This window comes from Helicoverpa armigera, chromosome 3 (genome assembly GCF_030705265.1).
Source record: "Helicoverpa armigera isolate CAAS_96S chromosome 3, ASM3070526v1, whole genome shotgun sequence".
NCBI classification, from domain to species: Eukaryota; Metazoa; Arthropoda; class Insecta; order Lepidoptera; family Noctuidae; genus Helicoverpa; species Helicoverpa armigera.
Genome location: NC_087122.1, coordinates 10,390,504 through 10,412,224, shown reverse-complemented (window position 1 = coordinate 10,412,224; position 21,721 = coordinate 10,390,504). Strand labels below are relative to the sequence as shown.

The 21,721-nt window shown below is 36.6% G+C and overlaps 1 protein-coding gene across 15 annotated transcripts in view; it reads left to right on the top strand.

Moving 5' to 3' along the window:
• The window catches only part of Kcc (kazachoc), a 466,160-nt gene that overhangs the window by 430,451 nt on the left and 13,988 nt on the right, over positions 1 to 21,721 (top strand). For all 15 annotated transcript variants that reach the window (XM_049836553.2, XM_049836552.2, XM_064043647.1 and 12 more), the window contains 3 exons: positions 8,722 to 8,792; positions 18,011 to 18,268; positions 19,363 to 19,548. In XM_049836553.2, the coding sequence (XP_049692510.2) occupies positions 8,722 to 8,792; positions 18,011 to 18,268; positions 19,363 to 19,548 (515 nt within the window). The remainder of the gene's footprint in view (positions 1 to 8,721; positions 8,793 to 18,010; positions 18,269 to 19,362; positions 19,549 to 21,721) is intronic.

Here is a 21,721-nt window from a genome sequence, read left to right as displayed (position 1 = left end):
TCGGAACTCTGTAGTCCCGAGGTCTGGAAGAGACATACAAAATAATAATTACATATAACGCAACAAATTCGGAGAGTGGGGGCTCGTGACGCCACGTCTGGGTATGTAAAATTTGTACTAAGCAGTGACTTAACACAAAATTCAAGCGTGTTATATCTTCGTTATTATTTGTTTGTGAGAAGAGGAAAAGAAAAAATACGTGTCCATTATTTTAGGGTTATCTAAAAGACGGACTAATTACTTTTTTTAATTCACCATTCCTATTTCATAACATTCATTTCTATACATTTTAAGACAGTGTAGTATTGCTCTTGAAGTTCCACATCAGGTGTTTTACATCTTCAATTTTTATAAGTCAACAGAGAGTGCTTATCAGATTGAACAACTTTTGCTGAAACGTCATACCTCTATATGCTATAGTCTAGATGGGACCCTGGAGTTCCACATCAGGTGTTTTAGATCTTCAATTTGTATAAGGCAATAGAAAGTGCTTATCAAATTGAACAACTTTTGCTAAAACGTCATACCTGTATATGGTACAGAGAAGCTGGGCTCTTGGGGTTCTACATAAGGTGTTCCAGATCTTCAAATTTATTATCTCAACTGAAAATGCTCATCACATGAAACAATTTTTGCCATGGCACCATTTTTGTATCTCTTATAGTTTTGTTGGTCTGTTGGTGTTCTGCATCAGGTCTTCAAGTTTCGAAGATAAATTATAGCCTATATGTTGACCAGGCTTAATACTGATACAACAAAGAAAAAATCATTGTAATCCGTTCAGTAGTTCCGAAGATTAGCGTGTACAAACAAACAGACATACAGACATACAGACATACAGACAAATTTTTTTTTTTGGATTTGTGCTCCATTACTGTTTCTAAACCCCACCCAATTATTATTTTTTTAATATATTCAATGTACAGACACACTTTTTTTACAGATTTATTATATGTATAGATAGACTAGAAATACATACCTACTCAGATTATACACACACTAGGTACCCAGCTGTCTGCAAGCTGTCGCCTTGCCCCAAACTTCTCCAGTTTTGCCGCGAAGACGTCAGCGTGTGGTCATTTGTTAACAACACGCGCCTTCTGTCCCTCTAACTAACAAGGACATATCTAATTAAAACTTGCGCCTAGTTAAACCAGCTAGCGAATGTCGACCCAAAGTTTTTTACCCCCACAACTACGACAGCTAAGTGCTCGATCGGAATTTATCGCAAAAAACTTTTATTTATCCAGCAAAAAGCAAAGCGCATTAGGTGTACTTAAATTATTTTTAAATGTCAAAAGTAAAGCCTTTTCACCCGTTAAAAACCTTTAACACAAACAAAATTAATATGGCTGTCAGCTAATCCAAAAGAGCTTGAAAATTACAGTCCCCACTTTGTTTCAGCGAAAACGTTTCAATTCGACGGAATAATTTTATACGGTGAGGACACACGACCCAAAACTTTCGTATGTAAATAAAGACATGGCTACTTAAAACTCAGCTACCCTCATGCCTGGCTTTAGCTGTCACGACTGAGTCGCGTACTTACGGGGAGAATAAAATTTCAAATGTTCAGGATTTAAGAGTGCGGAGTGCGGACAGGCGTCAACCGAACAACTTCGTGAGGAACACTTAAATGAACTCGACGATGCGGGATTTCAACCGAAACGAGACAAACGGTAGACTTCGGCTTTAATCCTTCTGCAGAGTTAAATGTTTTGCTACACTAAGCTGAAAGTTGTTGATTAATCGTTTTCCAAGTAATCCGTCTGCGGTAACTAGTTGCTACAATGCCGGCTAGCTTTTATGAATTCAATTTATTTTGATATGATTAATGTTATTTTGTTCTCAAGTCAAAATGGAAAATGAATAAATTCCGCTAGAAGACTAGAAGCTTGTGCTACTATTGTGTGTACAAACAAAGAAACATTGACTTGTACGTTTTCTACGGATTCAGTTATCGTACATCCGATTGACTTGTGAGTTCATCGGTTCTGGAATCCAACCTCACTCCAACATACGTAAGTCTAGTTCGTTACGTATTGAAGTTTAATCCAATGAAATCATAGAATAGAATAAATTGACAGAGATAGAATTATATTTCAAATTATACCTCTTATATAAGGCGCTAATTGAATTCAATAAACTGGTATGAAGGTGAACCTGACTTACTGAATACTTTAGTTGATAATTAATATGTTTATAAGTATGATATTGAATATAATTTGCAGTTACTTATTCAATATTTCGCAGTTGAAAAGTATTAAAATATTTATAGACTACCACTAAGTAATAACATTTGAGCTCTTCCAAATATTTGACAGATACATTACCTCGACAAATGTGATATTAGATATTGTTTATTTTGACGTTGCCGACATAAACTTGATTTATAGCATAACTGTGAAAATACGAGTCGCTCAACAGCCGTATCGTTAGTGGGAGGAAACTATCCCTTCTGGCGAGCCGCCAAAATGTTAGCCCGGCCGAATCGTCATCAATAAAAGTTATCATACTACCCGCCGTGACCGAATACCCTAAAAAACCGACATCTGTGTCCCCAAACTTTGTTCGGCGTTGACAAATTCGGTAGCAAAATATTTTTATTAGATACATATATTTCACAAGTGCTTAAAGAGTATAACAGTTGCCTGCTGATTGTACAAAGTAGTTATATGACGTAGTAGGTCAGGAAACGTGGCGCGGCAGCGGTATCCTACCCTCCGGAAAACGACGTCTATTTTACAGCTATAATCTGTACACTGAACACATAAAAGGAAAAGCAGTTCCGCTACAGTTAATCATCTTTTTTTCGCGTTCAAACAATAAAGGAGAGTTGTTTGAACTAAGGTGCGGTTACAGTTTTTGATGAACGAGGTCGAATAGATATACTTTAGAAAAAAAATGAGAATAATAAGAAAGAAAAAATGATAAGATAAAAATAGTAAGTACTTACTACGTTTGAATAAATATCTAAAGGAAAAAGCGAGATTCTCCCTACTAACTGAAATCTTGGTATTCGCCTGCAAGCTGATGGACAAGTCTAAACGAGTTTGGCGACTATCTTGGTGGCTGCCACTCAACCGTTTGTTCGGAGACACAGCGGTCCCCAGCCACCCCTCATTTTGTGGGTCGGCCATCAATAAAGCTTATCGTTGCTAGTCTGGCCGCGACATCTCGACTACACAACGACCTGCCTAGCCACCCAGGCGCCTATAAACGAAATATTGCAAATTGAATTATTTTTTCACTCAGCCATACAATTTGTTAAACCACTGACCTTATATAGACGTAATACCGCCTTTTTACTAAAATTAAAGTACTCCCTGAAAGAGACATCGTTATAATTTCCGCAACTTTGAGTCGTACTACGTACATTTTAAAGCTTACATCCCTGTAATGAGGTGTTTGTGACGTGTTATCTCGTGTTGACACATTATTTGCGCATGGTTGCTTTTATACGTTTCAAAATGTACGTCAACTTAGACTGGGTAAATAGAATGATGGCAAGAATATAATAAAATATGGTGAATGCAGAGCACGTAACACATAATCACATTAGATTGGATATAAAGGCCCGTCCGTGCGTCTTTCACGGCCGTGTAACGCCTTGCGCGATAAAGGTAACCGCGCCCAAACTAGCCTGAATCGTCGACGCGGCCGTAACGTTGCCCGGGGACAACGATTTTCTGATCTCACGCTCCCAGAGGCAATGATGGCACATTTATAAAAATTGGCACGATGGAAAAACTTCGTAACTAGATAAAAGAAAGTCTGGATTTTATAGGTTCAGCCTGAGATAAATTGGTTCGTATATCCAGTAATTTCATGCTTGTATTACCTATTAAGTTTATTTGTATGGATGAGCTCGAACAAAGAGCTTTTCATCGACTTTATAATAATATGAGACATAAATAGACTAACCCAGCGGAGCATGTGTACGAACATCCTCTTATTAGAACAATATAGCCACTTATATTGGATCTAACAAGAACAAAAGAAAACTCTCATACGACTACGAGTATAATACAAAATGTCGCTTGTAAAAAACTACGGCGCATTCATTAAACAGGCTTTTGTGTTGAGAAATCTGATTAAAAATTAATTAGAACAGTATCGGCCCTCCCTAAGCGAATGAATACGAAAATAATCCAACAGTGATGTTCTGTCTGTTCAATTAATTGAATGCCACAGCGAGTGATCACACTGGAGTTAGAATATTAATTGAATCGGTCGCGGCGGACAAACGTTTAGATTTGACACATGACTGATGCGCTTTACTTCGTACGATAATGTATGATACGAACCATTTACTACCACTGCTATTACACTCTATACATTACACAGAGCAGGGAGATAGCACTAATGTATTTTGAAGCTATGTAACTTAATGTAATTTTGAGTCAAAATGTTTTACTAACTGACTTAAACTTTGCCTAACTCCTAAAATAATTCACGGCACATAGCCTTGCTATATAAAGGCACTTGAATGTGAGTAATATTATTTTTTAGCTCCCCGTTGGTAATAAAATATTTCTATGAAATATAGGGCGACCAAGTTTGTTTTTTTTTCTTCTTCCACGCTATTACCCTGGCTTGGAGCCAATAATGTAATTATCGCTGGTCGGCTTAGTAACACACATATTACATCAACTTTATACAGTGCATCCTTCACTTAATATTGTTTCATACTCCCGCTTTTACTTAATGAAGATATCTTATGTAAAATTGAAACAGAGTAATAATTTTCAGATTCTCTTGTGGAGATTCCAAAGAATAACTTATTTTCCATAAAGAGCTTCTCATCAGCGGTCAAGACTTCAATAGCTTTGCTTCCCCATACTTACATCTCGATATTACTTCAGAAAACTGAATGGGTGTAATACCCCTACACACACCTTTGTCTCACCCTTTAATGAAGGAAAGTTTTACACCATACACTAGTTCTTTTTCTATGATACGTAGACAAAGCGTCCATCAGCGGCTACCAGATAAACAAAGAAAGGCTCTATACTTAGATAACACGTGTAAAGGGAACAATAGTACTTAAAGGTGTTTGCGCAAACAAAGCCTGAGGCAGGTAACATTGTAATGAAATCCCGGCGACGCGCATCAATCACGCTGTCAGTAGCCTGTACCACTACACGGCGCAATCTGCACTAACCCGACCGCTAATTAATTTAAATTTATTAGCCGGTCTTATGAGAAAACGGATTTTTTAAACTCGTCTTTGTGTATCTGTGAAAATAAGGCACATCATTTTAACTTATTCAATTGCTTATTTCAAGAACCCTAGGATCAAAATAACCAAATTATAAGTTCCCTCGTCATATTTCTCTTCAAAGCATTGAATTTCACAAGAAAATATCTAAAACCTAATAAACTTTATCATGTTCTCATAAAAGCAGAAGGTGGCTTTCACCTCGGATTTTTAATTAAGTAAAAGTGCCGTAAGACAAAGTTTAGCGTAATTTAATAATGAAGGAACGGACGCCCAGAGTCCTGAGCTCAAAAGTTAACTAACTACTTAGCATAGATAGATATGTACCAACAACTGTAATATAGACATTTTCATAACAGCACGAGTAAGGAGAGCTTCAAACGAACGCAATTCGAAATCAAGAATTCCTTTCGCTTTGGAAAGTCATTTTGGATTTACAAACATTGTAAAACACTAATTTCAAAAGCTTGGAACTCGCTAATCGGCTTTTGTATTTATAGGAACATAATTTCTCTTTTAAGCAGTAAGATTAAAATTCCGACCATTTGGCTGTTGCCTGCTGTGATTTAAAATGTTTGCAAACCATTATTATTCTCGCAATAATACAGCTCTTTGGGTCACCTACCATTATGTTGAAAAATAAACACATTTGAAACTCGATACAATTCTTATTCAGGTCGGCTTTTGTTCCCATTCTATTCAGAATACAGCAGCCTGTATAAGATATGCAATTAAGGTATAGTTCTGCGCGATATAAAGGTGGGCGATTGAAAAAGTTTCAATAATTGCGGCGCGCGTACATCCTATAGCCCCGTGTGAATTGAAACGTGCATACTCCCGCGGGATTGCATAGTGGCACAAATGAACGCGCAGTTTATATACGGACCGCGTTCGCAAATATACGCCCTGAACACGCCTATACGATTGGCGATAAAGTGTACTTTTCACTGTATTTGTTTCCGATAGCGTTAAGCATGTTATCTGTAGTAAACTAGAGGATATGTGACGGAAAGTTACAGTGTTACATACTTCGTCGTGAGGTTTTTTATGCAAATTATCGCGTTCAATTATTTAAATGAATTGGATGAATGGACGAAATTATATCTTTGCGGTTGTATTTACTATTGGAGTCCAGTAACCTCATTGTGAAATCGACTATTAATAATACTAATTACTCAATGAGCTCAATACAAACAAGTTATTAAGTCACTGTGGTTAACAGTCCTTAAACAAAGCTGAGGTGAAGCCAAATCTTAGGCCAATGTACGACAAGCTAAACCCCGATTAACGGTATAAGAAGCCTTCAAACTGCGAGGTAAACAGATACTCACTTAATACCGACAACTGTTAACATCATATTATCTAATATTTGGTCAGTGTCGAACTGTCGAACAACTCGGTGAGCTCCAAAGCCCGATTTATAAGATTCCAATTCTCTTTGAAGTTACATCTGACCTTTAAATCCTTTGAAATAGGAAAATATGATTAGGCGTAGGCACGTGTCAGCCGGAGTGGCGTATGATATCGAACAGGAATGTTATAAAGGTCGCTCTCGGTAAAGCCTTATAAAAATTCTTTCAGATTTATATTTAGAACAAAGTTAATGATTAATATTTTATTGCGGTCGGACCTTCACGTACGGAAATCGATAATGATAACATATAAGTAACTTTGATTTCTTATTTTCTTGAATCTTTTTTCAACTTAAATTTTTCGCAATAATGCAGTTTAACATGTCTTAATTTAGGTACTTTTGGTGGCTCACACGTAAATATATTGTATATTGTGTATATGTAATGAACTTCATTTATACATTGTATATATCTACCCTTGCAAGGTAAAGGCGTGGCACACACTCGTGCACTGTAACACATCACTATAAAGAATGGCGATACACCTAGCCTTGCTAAGCGGAGAATATTAGCGAGCTACACGTGACAGTGGCTTGAGAGTGAATTAATTAACCACTCTCTACTAAAACTGTTTACCGTGACAACGTGCTCGTTGACTCCTTGATTGTTCAGCGTCAGCGCTAACGATGTTGACGGCAACTGCCTTCATATTACTATGATATAGGGCTATAACTATGATATAGGGCTGGGAAAAATGACGATGCTGTGTAATAGTCAGGAACGGTAAAGTTGTTCAACGAATTCTGGAATATATGCTCTGGAATTCTGGAATATATACTCTCGTGCATTCCTTGCTCATCAGATCGAATCTAATACTTGCACGTTCTAATTGACTAATGCCCTGTAAAGAATTTCACATGATATTGCAATACAGAAAATTTGAGTAAAACTATCTTAAGTATTGTGTCATTCAAATCTTTGCTTGATGCGTAACATAGAATCCAAGGTACGAAATCCATTACCGGCTCACAGAATAGTTATAATGAAAGCGCTTTGATTCTAATGCCTCATTATTTCACAATTACTAACGTAATTACAAAGCTTAGCGTGTGTATAGTTATGGCGGCGAACAAACGCGGCTCGCGCTCTCGCGGGGCCGCACAAACAATGTGTGTGCACACTCCCTACATATTTACTGAAGGGAATACATTACGACTCACGCGGGAATTATGCGCTACCTAAAATATGAGCCTGCTTGTAAGACGGGTAATCTGACGCTTTTAAATTCGAATATCTTTACGTAACGACGTAAATATTTAAAGTGTTTTCGTGAAAAATACCAGAAGAAATTTTGCCTGTAAACAAAAATGAGTGCGTGTAACTTTTCTCGTTGAAAGTGCTCACAATATACGGCTGAAGTTACGATGTTTTGGTGTATGTGTTGTTTACAAAATGTTTTTATAACCAACCTTGATGGAAGCATTTAATATTTATCAAACGATATTTTACAGGAGCATTTTATGTAGAAGCGTGTAGTATATCGAGTAGCATCGATAACTTTGTTACTGTTCGCTGTTGCATCTCTAATACGTCCTTTTTAAGTCTTCCGTTTCCCGGTAGTAAAATGTCAGCAGTGTGAACATGGCATTGAAAGCTAATAACTATGAGTATGTAGGTATGTACTAGTTGTGACGTAACACAGCCGGTGCTGCACGTATAGGATAATTTTCCGTAAACCAATTTCGTATGCGGTCGACTTCATGATATCGTTCGAAAGTTAATTTTACGCGAATGATTTTGACTTCATATTTCGAACGTAAGTGAATTTTGCGTCGGATATATCGATGTATCGTATCGTATATTTATTTGATGTGTTACGTAATATTTTTATTTGCATATTTTATGGAATGTTAAATGAAATGTTATACAATTTTGTTTTATTAAATACGTTAAATATATGAGGTATAAACAGCGAAGTATAATGTGTTTATATCGCGTACAGTTCTTATGTATTTTCACAATAAAGTAAAATGGTAAATTTACGAGTATTTACCAAAACAACACAATATACTCAATTTATAACCCAATAACATACCCAAATTGAAGTTTTTTTCTGCAAATCTCTCTAAAATCTGTTTTTATTTCCAGGTGAAACCGACGAGCATGGCCTACCCACAGAAAAGGACAAAGGATGCGACACCAACCTGTACCTCTACCATGTAAGTTTGTTTTGTCACTGTTTACTTAGAGCAAGCACACTACAAACTTTTAGTTGGCCGATAGTTGATTTGGGTTCATAAATCAGTATGAAGATGAAAGGAAGTACACATGTAACAGCGATCAGGTATTTTTTCGGTATGATACCGACTAAATACTTTGATATAATTCACAACTTTCTAATATCTTTTTTTTCCTGTCAACGTGCCGACAGTCGGCCGACTGTTTAGTGCGTAGTGTGCGCTCAGGCTTAAGTAAAGTTATGTAAAACCTTTTTAACGACTGCTCCTGTACACAGTGTAGGTATAAACTTAGTGGAGCTTATCCTAACTTTGTTGGACGTTAAACATTGGAGCCCTTTCATTATTCACTGTTTTGTTTCGCTGTGTTTATTTTAGAGTGTGTTTAAGTTATTATTTTATGGGGAACTTATAAGAGTTTTCAATAATGGAAAATTACCGCTAAATAAAAACAAAAAACAAAATTCACAGAATAAATTAACCGCAATATAAGCTGTATTTCACCAAAACGACGTAACAAACAGACAAAATTATTATCATAAGCTCAAGTATTAACAGTTCCCCTAAATAAGGTAGATTAGCCCCGTCTTAAACAGCCAGTGTTGTACCGTGAACAAAGATAGCTAGGTTCATTATTCAGTAGATGAATTGGCCAGTTACGTAACAATTGCGCTCACTCATACCGTGATCCTGTGGATTAGGCCTTCTTACACTGAATCTGTTGAGTAGGCGTGGTGTAGGAAGTTCTAAATGTTACGAAATATGCGTTGATAACGCCCATCCCTATGTGGAATAATAAACACCGTTGGTATGTAGAAATGTAAACTTCTTCAAACTATAAAATTCAATGATATACTAAAATCATAATTATTTCGATTTCAATTTTACTATATGTTTTGTAAAACAAGAACATATTTGTAATTAAAAAACGTTGACCCAAATATAAGCCATAAAATAATAACTGCAAACGTTCCTTTTCATTAAAATATGCGCGTTCTTCACATAAATACGTGATATTCTTACTTAGATGTAGTCATTTAAATGTTCAGTCAGACACCACTTCCAGTACCGTCGTAAAAGTCTTGAGAAAGTTACGACCCCACTTTGTAGGGGAGAATTTATTTTATACACTACAAACTCCACTGAATTTGAATGTTTCAGCCTACCCACATTTTAGTAGTTCTCCGACCTCTTATCTTTTTGGGGTAACGTCTTTGTATTCTAATTTATAAGCTTAATGTTTTAAGCAATAATACATAACACTCTGTATAAAGCAACAAATACTAATGACCTTCATTTACTAAAGCACCCTATAGTTATTACACCCAAATGAACGTTACCTGTTCCTTTACCGCAAGGTTTCATCATGAAAGATAACACCTAATAATTAATTCATTTAATCTTCCACCCAACGCCATCCCGGCGGTATCTGGAGATTAAAAAATCATACCGTGTTACGTGTTGTTTCGTTTCAGTGGGTCTCATCACACTAATTATCCTTGACCTGGCTTACTCCGTTGCACGTTTCAAACAGCAATCAAATTAAGTACGAATACGTTCCCGTATATATTCCCAATATCCAAGCATATTTAAATAACATTTACGCAAGCTAATTTAAGACCCGGTTTGTATATTCCGTGGAGGAAACTGAATAAATTGAACGCCTTATTGAAATTGAGTTAGGAACGTATTACCCTTGCTACGAGTATTCGTACGTATGTGTGCTTTCGATGACCCGTATAGATCGTAGCGTTCTCGTAGCGCTCGTAGCTAGTTCGTAGCTCATTACATGGCGGTCGTAGCACTTCAATCTCTTACGCTATTGGCTCGAGTTTCGCGCTTCATTCGTCTCGACTCTTGATGTGGTTTCAGAATTTTCCCGATAAACATGTCACATTTTAGCTACGAAACTTTTTTCATCATGCAAATAAAATAAAACAGAAATTCGTGTATGTAAACGTCCGAGTGTAATAACATAGCGGTTGTCTAAAAAATGAAATAAACGCGTCTCGGAAAAATAGAACTGGAATAAAAACATTTGTATTCCGGAATACAATAAAGATGGTTATTTACATAAAACGCGTATGTAGGTGGGTTCGTGTGATGAAAATAATCCTTAATAAAAAAAGTCTTTAGTACATAAAGGCGAGGCCACACCTGCGGTGCGCCGCGTAGGCTGAAATAATCCAGGAGCGCAATCTCGTATATAATTCACGCACCATTTGCGAGCCTTGTGACTTCTGCCCCCATTACGTGTAGTGATGGCAACGGAAAGATGGCGATAGAATTTTTATACGCACCTTAGGCTTACATACACAATATATTCAAGTGAATAGTACTGTATAACCGTGAAATATATCTATACTATTATTATAAAGGTGAAGAGTTTTTTGTTTTAACGGCTAAAAATTACTTCAGTCTTAGATGGCCCATTTATTGAGGAAGGTTATGGAGTTTTTATCCGTGGGTGAAGAGTAGCTTCCACGGAACACGTGTAAAACCGCTGGCGAGAGAGGTAAGGCTGAAAGCTAGTACAATAAAAAAGTAATTGCCTAGCCTACAAATAATACAGCCTAACGAACGCTTTTGCTACCCGTAACATTTGATAAAGCATTCTTTGCTCCTCGTATTTCACACACGCTAGCTCGCACCCGGTGAGAATAAAATACTGGACAGGATTTTTATTTTTTTCCTTAAAATTCGGTTTATGTTAAGTAAAACCTACCTATAAATTGGTGTATTTTTTTTTTCAAATATCATCTAATGAAATACGTAATTGCGTATTTGACTAATCTCTGATAGAGGCGTTGAGATTTTTTTGCAAGGCAAACATTGTATTAATTTAAGATGTAAAACATACATATAATAAATTGTTAATTTAAGATACAATACAAAGTTAACCAATTCATTTCAGATTAAATTACACTAATACATATGTACATATTGTCGCACCTAGTTAACCAAGTAACTGACATTCCAAATAATTGCATTGTACTATAATTATAATGGCGCACACATAAATAATTGCAATACAATTAATTCGTTTGCAATTATCTTGCACCGTTAATCACGTGAAGGATAAACGTCATTATTAACGGTATTAACGTAATGCGTTTATTACTCGGAACTTAATTAATGATTTTACAAACCTATCACATTTATAGGTATATAAAGAAGTATATAAATATGTAGGTTACGAACTGGAATCTCCACACGGCTTTCTGTAATTACTTGATTTCTAGACGCTGTAATTACGATTAACTTTTCTTCTTAGAATAATTCGTATACAGAAAACTAGATTTTAACTTTATCGCTCATGGAAATATCTCGTATGATAAATGATACAAAGCGAATAAATACTAAAACGTAGGCCATTTAATAGGCTATATACATTCAAACCCAAAATGTTTGTATGTAGATATGTTCTCCTTTCACGAAGAAAATCAGAATAACCAGACTACCTTTTATCCGAATGCGATGCGGGAAGCAGTACCTTCGGGAAGCGGAATTAACCACTGACAGAAGCCAATATTCTATATAAAATATAACTAGTTAACAAGCAAATATTCGGTAACATCCAATCCCCGTGGTATATCCGTCGGATATCGGGTCGCCGCGGCCCCGCTGTCTAAGCGCTGGTAAGCACCCTACACCCGAGGCCGCTCTCAGCACAAGGCCGACGCCGAAATCAATGTGAGAGCTTCAATAACATCTCTGAGACCTCTAGAGAATGCCGAGTCGTAATTGTGTTCGATTTTTAAGTGTTCCTTCTTTTTTTTCTTAAAAATTTTATGTGCTTGTACTTCGGCTAGCAACTTCAGTCGCGTCGACTGGGATTCCATGTTGTTTACGAGATTCACGTAAATACTTTATGGTGCTATCGTCTGGTATGTCAAGATTTTCAAATCAATGTAGCCATGATTTTAATCTATACTAATACCTATTATTTAAAAGAAGTAGGCAATGTTTGTGAAGTTTGTAGGGGATTTGGATGTACTGAACCGATTTTTTAATTCTATCTTCTATGAAAAGCTACCACAATTTGAGCGTGTCATAGGCTATATTATAACCTGTTAAAAGACAAGTTTCCAATGGTATTAATACGGGAATCAGCTATTTAGAAGAATAGTTGAACAAAACGGTTTGCACTCGGTAGTTAAAGCAATAAACTCGTCACGGAATATGCTCTCAGAGTTCAAGGCAGAAAATCTAGAATTAAATGGCTTAATAAAGTTCTAGGCAATGGTGTGTAAACCTATAACTGCTTGAGCGCTGTTTAACGGTTGTTAAACCTGCGACTGTCATTTCAAGCAGTAACCATTTAAACCTGAATTGGCGTCATTTACTGTCAGTTTATGTGAGTGTTTGTATTTATTGAAGAATAATAAATTCTATACAAACTACAGGGTGAAGAGAAGAACATGGTAAATGCTAGGCGTAAATGAAACCATATGGAAGCTCATAGAATCTATTTAATAAACGGGCTCATTGGTGATCAATATATGTATTATCAGAATACCTAAAGATACTTAATTCTATACATAATTCAGTAGTAATTCTTCCCCAAACCTATTTAAAGCTCAAAAACAGCTGTCTCTCAAAATTAATGTAATAAAACGACAAAATCCACAAAGCAGAACGAAAGCAATCGCTGAAACAGCATCGCCGGTGAACGTTAATATTATGTCAAGGGCTTCTCTTGAGCTGACTCCGTAAAACCTCACAATCTACTGCGGATGAACAAAGAACTTCATTACGCTTGCGATTCCAGTTCTATCCGGATACCAAATAAAGTGCCGAATAATGGCGACGGAACAAATGAAAACAAATAGGAAGAGAGCGCCCCTGATAAATTGCTCGTGTTGTGTGCCTTTATTTTATTGCTCTACATAATTTACAACACGACTTTTAAGACCATCATTGCTGTTTAAAAGATTTCCTTTGTGTTTTAATTTTTCTTTTAGTCTTTTAGCTACGTTACTTCAAACTGCGGGATGCTAAAGTAAGTTTTGAAGCAATAAAGGTATAGAAGCATTTATTCCATATTTTTCGGTTAGAAGGTATTCAAAAATTCTAGAATGTGTAAAAATATCAGAAAGAGCAACATCGTTTGAATATCGAAAATCAATTTTAAATTGAATCATCAAAATTCGTTTTCTGTCGAACGTGAGACGTAAAGCCGCACTCATACCTACGTTCTCAGGTATGCTGGAAGCGTCACATTCCGTCAAGTGTCGGTACTGCCCTAGGTATGTTGGAACGTTACGGTGAACGCAGAACGCCGATGCGGTGCAAATGGCGCGTAAATAAAATACGAGCTTTCGGAGACGAACGCGCTGACTCGCGTTTCACCAACCCACTCGTTCATATTTCTCGTGTTACATATGTATGTACGTGAAATTAAAATCTCCGTTGCTGGCTATATGTTATTAGCTTGAATTTTCTCTACGAATATCGTGCATATTCAACTTTTTGTAGGTTTTGAAATAAGTAGGTCTGAATGGGAAAATAGAATTAATTTTTCGCGGTCCATAAATAAAACGCGATTATTATGAAAAAATGAAAAGGGTTGGCTGGAGAACATATTTTTATACGGCTGTTACACTTTTTCTACATAAGCATAAAGCGTGAATTTCTGTAGGTACAGCTACAAATACCATTTCAGAAATAAGAATAAAGATGGTAATCCTAATAGAAACAACAAAGAACTCAATCTCAGCAACAAGGGCGTTATCACGAAGACGTCAGTTGCTCTAACTTTATCATAACCGCTTTCGAGATTGCGATGGCAGAATAGGCGGGTGTCTGACAATGATTACGCAACCCTAAGTCAGACTTCGTGAAAACCCGCTGGGATCTAGCTCAGCCTTATTTCTACGTGTGAAGTTAAACATATTTCAAGTTGGCTACGTGATTTGGATATGAATTCTGGCTATGCCGAAACATACGGTGAAAATCGAATGTCCCACTTTACAAGCGCGTGTCAGTACTCGTTTTTACATAAATTATTATGACTATAAAACAGTAATGCTATAAAACGTATAAGTAATTGGCGAGAGAAAACATAATTTCTCTGTGATACATAAAGTTATATGCGGTCGTATATGTGTAATAGCTGTCATTCCGGCTTCCCTTGGGAAAACACAAAAACGTAATTTACGTTTTTATATGTAGAGAAGTTGTATGTAGGTATATTTTATTACAAAACAAGCCCTTGTTTTGGTTCATGACAGTTAATTTGAACATTAGTGCACTAAGCACATAAAGCAAACACACGCCTCTCCACAGAACAGCAAATTGAAAATAGAGCAAAAAGTTAAATTCACGGTATATTTTTTTATTTCCGATAATGTTCTAATTTTAATTTTGACAGGAGATGCTGAATAAAAGAATATATTTTTTATTTGGAAACCAAATTGAAATCTGATTTTTAAATTAAGAATACACAAAAAAGAAATGACATAAACTAATATTCATATTCATTTTTAACCCCTCTGCTCGACAAGATTTTGACATATGACTTTACCGTTGATTCGGCGGGATATTTTGAATCGCGACATGGAAGTCAAAAATTTGTACTAACTTTCAACACATGAATTCTAAGTCCGTAATGCCTGATTAGAAGTATTTTAACTATAACTTTAGAGCTCACTTATTTGACAACAACGTGCAAAGGTCAAAAGGGGTCAGTTAATTCAGAAAAAGATAATAATTACGGTGTTTTTAAGTCTATCGAAAAGTTAGGCATTTCAAATTTGGTGAAAACTTACCAATAAATAATCGCATCACTTTCTCAAACACAACACAAACGTCATATTTATAACATTTTCAATCCGTTGCAATATATTTCGTGCACTTATTTATGTTCAATAACTAAAAAATCAGCACATAAAATACACAATAAAAATGAACAATTTACAAGATCAAAGAGAAGTAGACTTTGGAATGGAGTATGTATTTTTTTTTTCAATCAGCGGTGTGCATTCGATACCTAAATCGGATATTTATTATAAATAATCGAATACCAATTTTATATATACATACCTATTTTTTAATAGCAACTTATTTCAATTTTATTTATTAATTTTAAATTATAGGTTCAATTTGTTTTTGTTGTTAAGAAAAAAGATATTTAAGTTTTATGAAAGTTTTTAGCATTAAATTTTTATATGTATTATTTATTTTGGTGTTGCGTCATTTGTAATAATTTTAACTTTAATTGAATTTTTATTACCTATTACGGAATTTTAATTTATTCTTATATTATTTCTCAACAATTCTAAGATTTTTGTTTCGGCGGAGGGTAAGCCTGGTGTTCTGAAATATAATGCAATTTGTAACTACCAAAGTAATGTACTTATTTGATGATGAGAAACAATAATAATAATTGATTGATTTTAAAGTCACCAAATATTTTTAACCGAATCCCAAAAAGGAGGTGGTTCTCAATTTGGATGTTTGTTTTTGGTCGAAAGGGTATATTCCCCATATTTGTTATTAGATCCAGGATCTGATGATGGAAACCTTGAGAAATCGAGGGCAACTCTCGAAAATTGTAAGCATAGATAAGGTTATAACTTGACACTCAGATGTATGTCTGATAACACTATGAAACAGTAAAGGTTTGGAGCTGACCTGATGATGGAGACCAGAGAAGGTCGAGGGAACTCGACAACCGAACTTCTCTCGTCTACATCTCCTTCACTGTTGCAGAGGCCTCGTAAATACGAATAATATAAGCACAAACACGAGAAAGTTTAAATATTCAGTTGTCGAGTTCCCTCGACCTTCACTGGTCTCCATCATCAGGTCAGCTCAAAGCCTTCACTGTTGAATAGTGCTATCAGGCAAACACCTGAGTGATAAGATTTCAACCTATGTATTTCTGCAACTTTCGAAAGTCGCCCTCGATTTCTCAAGGTTCCATCATCAGATCCTGACCTGATGATAATGGGACCACCTCGGAAGTATACGCTATCAAACAAAAAAAGAATCATCAAAATCGATAAATAAACGGCTGAGTAATCGCGTAACAAACATACGAAAAAATGGTCGAATTGAGAACCTCCGCTTTTTGGGAAGTCGGTTAAAAATAAGTCGGCGGCGGCCATCTTTCCTTCTTGGACCAGCTTTCGATGAACAGCGAACTATTTGCCCTTTCAAACAATAAAATCGGCATAAAATTTTGCGATAACTACACCTAACTACGGCTCTCGTCAAATTGCTTTGCCGCTCAGTTAAAAAGTTGGAAGTAACGAATCGCCATTAAGTTTGGCAGGTCTACAGGAATCCTGCACATAAAACACCCGAAGAAATAAATAAGTCTTCATTTGCCGTCTTCAGAAACCCTAAAAACCGAAGATTATTTTATTCCGGCTACAACATATTTTCTACCACTGATTTTCTAGCATTTTTTTCAAAATAAATTTACTTTTCCTAATTTATTTTCAGATTATGGTAAGTATACAAAAGTGCAATGTAGTAATATTATAATATCAAATAATATAAAATTATTAAATCGATTCTTTATTTTAACGAATCGGATCATTCGATGCAAAACTTCTATCACCGTCGCCATCTTGTCTATGCGTCTTCAAATTTAAAAAAACAACTAATGTAAACAAACATGGCGAGTTCGATCAGAATTCCCGGTAATTACGATTGGATTTTAAAAAGGTATATTTCTAACGGGATGCTAAATATGAAAGGTTTGAATGCGTAAAAATAATTTAAATTTATTTAGTTATTTTATTTAGTACTCACAAATGTGGTTTGATTGGAAAGAAAATAAATATGAGCGTAAATAATTAGGAAAGCATATGACTGATTCGCAGACCCCAATTGGGGTCTAAACCGAGCTTACGGTGACATTGATGTTTAGACCCCGATTGGGGTCCGCTACGGATTTGACGGTTAACCATTTTTAACACAGCTTATTTTTTTTTCAATTACAACATTTTTGTCTATGGTAGTTGGAGGAGCAGCTTTTCCTAAATGTCAACAGTAAAAGCGCGGTAAAAATCAATGTTCAATCAGTTTCTAATTTATCTTTTTTTTTCATTTATTTCTTCTTTGTCAGTACCTAGTGAAATGTGTGGTTTGGCGCAGATTTGCAGGGCCAATTTTACTTCAGTTGTGAACCTACCTACGTGCTATGTATTTGCTAATATTAATAGTAAATTGTCGTTGTTTGTCAACAGGAAGAGTTGGAAGACCGGCCCCGAGCGGCCACCTTCCTCAGTTCGCTGGCGAACTACTCGAACACGATCCCGACGGCGTCGGCTGCAGACCCTGACGTGAAGCCGGCGCCCCCCGCCCGCATGGGCACGCTCATCGGCGTCTACCTGCCTTGCATCCAGAACATCTTCGGTGTCATCCTCTTCATCCGTCTCACGTGGGTCGTCGGAACCGCTGGCGCTATACAAGGATTCCTGATCGTGCTTGTTTGTTGTTGTACGGTGAGTGAACTCGTGTGAATATTTTATCTGCGACACAAGGGAGCGGTTCAGCTAATTCAGTATAAATTATGAGCAATATCCAGCGACATCCTAATTATGCGGGTACTCCAAAGCTGGAAGAATGAGGACTTTGTCCCAATTTGAACTTATCTCGTGTATACGTAGTTACGTAATACCAAGTTGAGTAAATAACAATGTAGATACATAATGTAATCAGCGTTACCCCCGACCACAAGCTATTTTGAATAAAATTACTTACGCGTACAGCTATTCATATTCGTCGCGGCGGGGGGCGATGACGCACGAATAACAACTCGCATACATTCACTTGTCGTGTGAAAATAAAGTGGAAACGAGAAATACAATTGTATGTTTGTACTTATCGCTGTACCGGCTACGAAATAAAAATACGGCCCGAATAAAAATATCAACGTCGTCCGCATTGTACTCGCTCCGCAGTCTATATTTCGTTTTGATTGCGTTATTGTAACGTAGAATTTCCCCCGGGTCTGTCCGAGCCTCGTTCCTAAATCTACATTGATGGCGCGTCTAATAATGTCGATCCTTCAACTTATCTAATTTAACTTGCCGACGGTTTATTAAATCTCCTAGACACTAACTGGATTATTTATCCAGTCTAACTAGATTATTATTCGTCGGTAATCCTAGAGCTGTTTGATAAAATCTAAACTTACCTTTTATTTGTATAGAACGTCTGACCTTTATTGTGACTTTATGAGTCGTTGTCCAGACCCTTGGCAACCCTCTCTTGTGTCCTCTATGAATTACATACTTACTGAAAATATATTTACGTTCGTTAAGTCGAATTTTACTTCTCAATAGTATTGATTATATAATATAGAGGTGCTCTTGCGTATTATAAAAAAAAATGATGTAAAAAGCCACGTAACTTTCTATGCAGTAAGGTGCTCCAAGGCCCATTTTCGCTTACAATATAAACTACAGGTTTTTGTAAATCAATTGTTTACTTTGAAAATTGAACGTAAAAATTCATGGTGAACAGTTGTTTTAAGAAAACTGACGATTACATTATGGACCTCATGCTAATTATTTCCCTATTTCTCTGTTAACAGACAATGTTGACTGCCATCTCGATGTCTGCGATCGCGACGAACGGCGTGGTGCCGGCAGGCGGGTCGTACTTCATGATAGGACGCGCGCTGGGCCCCGAGTGCGGCGGGGCGGTCGGCATGCTGTTCTATACAGGCACCACGCTCGCAGCCGCCATGTATATCGTCGGAGCTGTTGAAATTGTTCTGGTGAGTTATCTTCGTTATTAGCTTCTTTGTCGTCCCACTGCTTGGCTTCTTCCTTCTTACACAGAGAACAGTTAACCGCCTCGATTGCTCAGTGCGGGTTGGTGAGAAATATATGTTTTTTTAACTTTATAGCTATTTTAATAAGTCTCCAAGACGTAGCGTAGACAATTGTTGGTCGCTATCACAAACGCACTGAAAATCCTTATCTAATATATTATTACAATTCAGACTAGCAACGTATTCAGATTAGCGGGTTTCCCGTTCGGTTTTTCCGAGAAGTATCGCTTGAAAAAAACATGCAGTAAACTCGTTAATTTAAAAGTATTATTAGTACAAATTACAGAAGGGGGTTCTGTAATTGAAGGACAGCTGGCTTATATATAGATAGAAATTAGATAACTCCTGTTGCTGAACGTCATGAAACCAATACCGGTTTACTTACCAAAGGCATGGCGCGCGTGGCTGAATATCTTCTCGCCACAATTGCATAGTCTGCATGCATAGCAAGTTTATCGGCCTATGTGTGAGCATGAAGCCTGGCGCCAACACGATACTTCAAATATTCTGACCGTGTTTAGCCAAAATCTGGCGGTATGTTGTAGTTGGTTAAATAACCGCTAAACTAGGCCGCTTTAAGGGTTGTAGTGTGTAGCAGAACCTGCACCTTGTTGTACTATGAAATAATATGAGGTTTGCGATACGTGAAAAGTGTTAAGACCTATAATATAATCTAACTAATCATCAACCGGTCTACAAATGTTAAGCCAAAAACTGTCACCGCCAAAGGGACAAAATAATCGAAATAAAACAAATGTTACAAAACATACTCCTACATAACATAACATGACATTTACTCCACATTCAAAGGAAATGGAAGTAGGTGGATATAATATAAAAACCCACGTATAGACAGACGTTTATTAAATACACGTGTTCACAATTTAAGAATCTTTGTCTCATGAAGCATTTGAATTATATACACGCAGTCTAAATTGACCACTAAACAAAACTTTTCCATTGAGACTAACTGTATCATTTTTATATCGTCATGTAAATGCCTAAGAACTAAGGTACCCTGTTACAGCCTTTTTTTTATAGTCCCACACACACATATAGTGCTGGACACAGGCCTCCTCTCACACTGAGAAGGATTGAGCATTAATCACCACGCTTACTCAATGCGGGTCGGTGATTTCAGACTTTATAAGTCTAGGTTTCCTCATGATGTTTTCCTTCTCCTTTTCATCAGCCATTGGTGTCCAAGATATACTTAGGTACCCTATTATATTATTATTATCAATCCTTTTCGGTTTTGCACGGGTATAAATAAATGACATACCTACCTTGGCCACCAATAAATCTGTAATGGCTACTATCAGCGAACCATTTACATTGCCACAAATTCACAGACCAAAATCTAGTAGCTAGAAGTGCTCTGTGGACCAGCTAAGCAGTGTTGATATAACGGACACCGGAGGGGCGGGCCGCTCGTCCGTCACTCCGGTCTCTGGGGTTCAACCGACACGGTACGGTTACGGTCGACTTGCCATTTAACGTCGACCTGACACTGTACGTCCATAATTTTGGTACTTGAGCCTTGCAACTGGCCACCTAATTGTAAAGAGATGTAGTGACCCAAAATGTATCTATGTACTACCTACTATGTTATTACGGATAAGAAATATATCAGGTGGTCGCTATTCTGTTTAGTTTTCCTTTTTTTAATATTATCCAAGATTATGTTCCATATCTGTGATTTGTAATTACACCTGCCACGTTCAAAAATTAAATTATGTTTCTAAAAAGGCTCCTAGTTAGTCTAGTGTGCTATTCTTCTTGTCTGTGTTCTGTGTGTCACTGTGTAAATAAACTATTAAATAAAATAAATAAATGAAATGATGAAATGGCTTTTAAAAACTGCTTTTTAATAAAAAAGGATAGATTAAAAAAGATTATAAATCGTGATCCGCACTCCGCCACGATCCGGATGGCTTTTAACTAGCCAATTAAAGCTTCTGCGGAAACTGCAAAGCAAATTCGTGCTTGGAATACAGCACAACTGTTTATTATCTCTCTCATTTATTACCGTTCTAACATTCGGGGTAATTATGGCAATGTTTGTTAGCTGTAATGAAAATAGCGAGCAACATTATAGTAGATTTATTTACTTTTG